General features: G+C 59.5%; 1 protein-coding gene across 1 annotated transcript in view; it reads left to right on the forward strand.

Moving 5' to 3' along the window:
* LOC104471460 (peptidyl-prolyl cis-trans isomerase FKBP1A) overlaps positions 1-1,379 on the forward strand; it is a 1,920-nt gene extending 541 nt beyond the window's left edge. The window contains exons 2-3 of the mRNA XM_010086807.1: positions 290-442; positions 1,177-1,379. Of these exons, the coding sequence (XP_010085109.1) occupies positions 290-418 (129 nt within the window). The 3' untranslated portion in view covers positions 419-442; positions 1,177-1,379. The remainder of the gene's footprint in view (positions 1-289; positions 443-1,176) is intronic.
* Positions 1,380-2,054: the final 675 nt, after the last annotated feature.

Raw genomic sequence — 2,054 nt, forward strand, 5'->3', positions numbered from 1 at the left:
CACAAGGTGCCGGTGGCCGTGAGGAATGTCCTGGCACTCCTGCCTGCCCTAGAGAGCGCTCGTGTGAAGGACATCTCGAGCCCTGCTCTGTTCCCAGCCCGTGCTGCCTGCCTTTCCCTTCTCGTGTTCTTCCCACTCCTCTCCTGTCCCCCCCAGTGCGTCCAGCCTGCGTCCTTGCTCTCTCCCAGCGTAGGGAGAGGAGTGGGGACAGGTCTGTGTCCCTCTTGCTGTCACTCACCCCGTGATTGTCCCCATCTCCTGACATCCCTGTTTCTTTCCCTGCCCCCAGATGAGCGTCGGTCAGCGGGCAAAGATGACCATCTCCCCAGATTACGCCTACGGCTCTACCGGCCACCCAGGGATCATCCCACCAAACGCCACTCTAATTTTCGACGTGGAGCTCATGAAATTGGAATGACCAACCCCAGCACCCTGTCCTCGGGTGAGGAGGGGCAGCTGCCGGCGGGGACTGTCTCCAGGAAAAAAAATTTCGCCTTTGTGGGGAGGTGGGAGGGAGGTGATGGTGGGGGGGTATGAGGAGGGGGCAGGTTTCTGGCTGTGGGTGGAAGTTGCTCTGGGGATCTGGGGGTCACTGCAGTGGTACGAGCAGAGTTCCCAGCCCAGCAGGGCAGGTCCGTGCGATGGAGGGATGGCGGTGCCGGCTGAACGTACCTCGGGCTCCTCCTCTTGTGTTCCTGCAGTGCAGGGCTCGTCTGCCGGCTCCCCTTCGTGCCTCCTGCTGCTGGTCTGTGGGTCTGGCAGTGTGGGCAGGATGGGGCTGTGCTCCGGGGTCTGTGGGTGCAGGATGGGGCTGTGCTCCAGGGTCTGTGGGTCTGGCAGTGTGGGCAGGATGGGGCTGTGCTCCGGGGTCTGTGGGTGCAGGATGGGGCTGTGCTCCAGGGTCTGTGGGTCTGGCAGTGTGGGCAGGATGGGGCTGTGCTCCGGGGTCTGTGGGTGCAGGATGGGGCTGTGCTCCAGGGTCTGTGGGTCTGGCAGTGTGGGCAGGATGGGGCTGTGCTCCGGGGTCTGTGGGTGCAGGATGGGGCTGTGCTCCAGGGTCTGTGGGTCTGGTTTGCTATCAGATGCCGTTTTGGGAGTGCGTCCCCCCTCTGCCGGGCTCCTCGGGGGGCAGCGGGCGGGCGGCTCGGTCATGCTGCCTCTCCTCTCTCCCAGCAGGTTTGGCACATGGAGGAATCCAGAATCTCAGCTTCAAGAAGAGTGCACATGACTTTGTACGGAGCTTTTCCCGATAGTCCACTACACTCATTGTATAACCTTACACCTTGATTGAATGCCTTTGGTCACTAAGCTTTGCGTCTGACTCTTCCTCCTTGTATCGTGTTTTTATGTCTTTTTAAACTATACGCCATAAACCTCAACTCTTTTTGGGTCAAGTTCTTAATCTTATTTTTATTCCAGGTGTAGACTGCGTTTTACCGGTAGCACGCAGACGGGCTGACCTTAGCTAGGAGTCATTGGAACAAAAGGAAACCTCTTATAGTCCCTGGGTTTGGTGCAGATCTAGCTCTGTGGTGTTTTCAAACCAGAAATTGCTGCTGCTGCTGCAAAAGCCATAGCAGAGGGAGGCTGGCGAGGCCGAATGGATGTGGAGAGCAAAGTAGCGCTAGGATGGTGTGTGGATACCTGCCTGGAACCGGGGCGGCCGGGGAGCAGTGGGTCCTTTCCCAGCTCCCCGGGGAGGGCGCAGCATTGCTGCGGGCATCGTGGGCTTGCTCTGGGGAAGGGGGGGCTGCTCTGCCCCTGCTGCCTTCTGACGGGGGACCTTCCTCCCCCCCCCCAGCCCGCTTTTGGATTCATGGAGCTGGGTTTCCATCAGAGCTCCATCCCCGAAAATTCATTAGCTTACGTTGAGCTTTCTTGAAAGAAAAAGGCAAAGAGCAGCCCAAGGGAAGGTGCTGTCTGCAGGGATGATGGGGGGCTGCTGGGGGTTCAGCTCAAAGAAAACAACCCCCATCCCCTCTCTCCCTGCTGGAAAGGAAGCAGCAGCCCCCCGTTGTCCCCGGTCTGCGCACGCCTAACCGTTCTCTCCCAAC

The sequence above is a fragment of the Pterocles gutturalis genome, unplaced genomic scaffold (assembly GCF_000699245.1).
Source record: "Pterocles gutturalis isolate BGI_N339 unplaced genomic scaffold, ASM69924v1 scaffold24886, whole genome shotgun sequence".
Lineage (NCBI taxonomy): Eukaryota > Metazoa > Chordata > Aves > Pterocliformes > Pteroclidae > Pterocles > Pterocles gutturalis.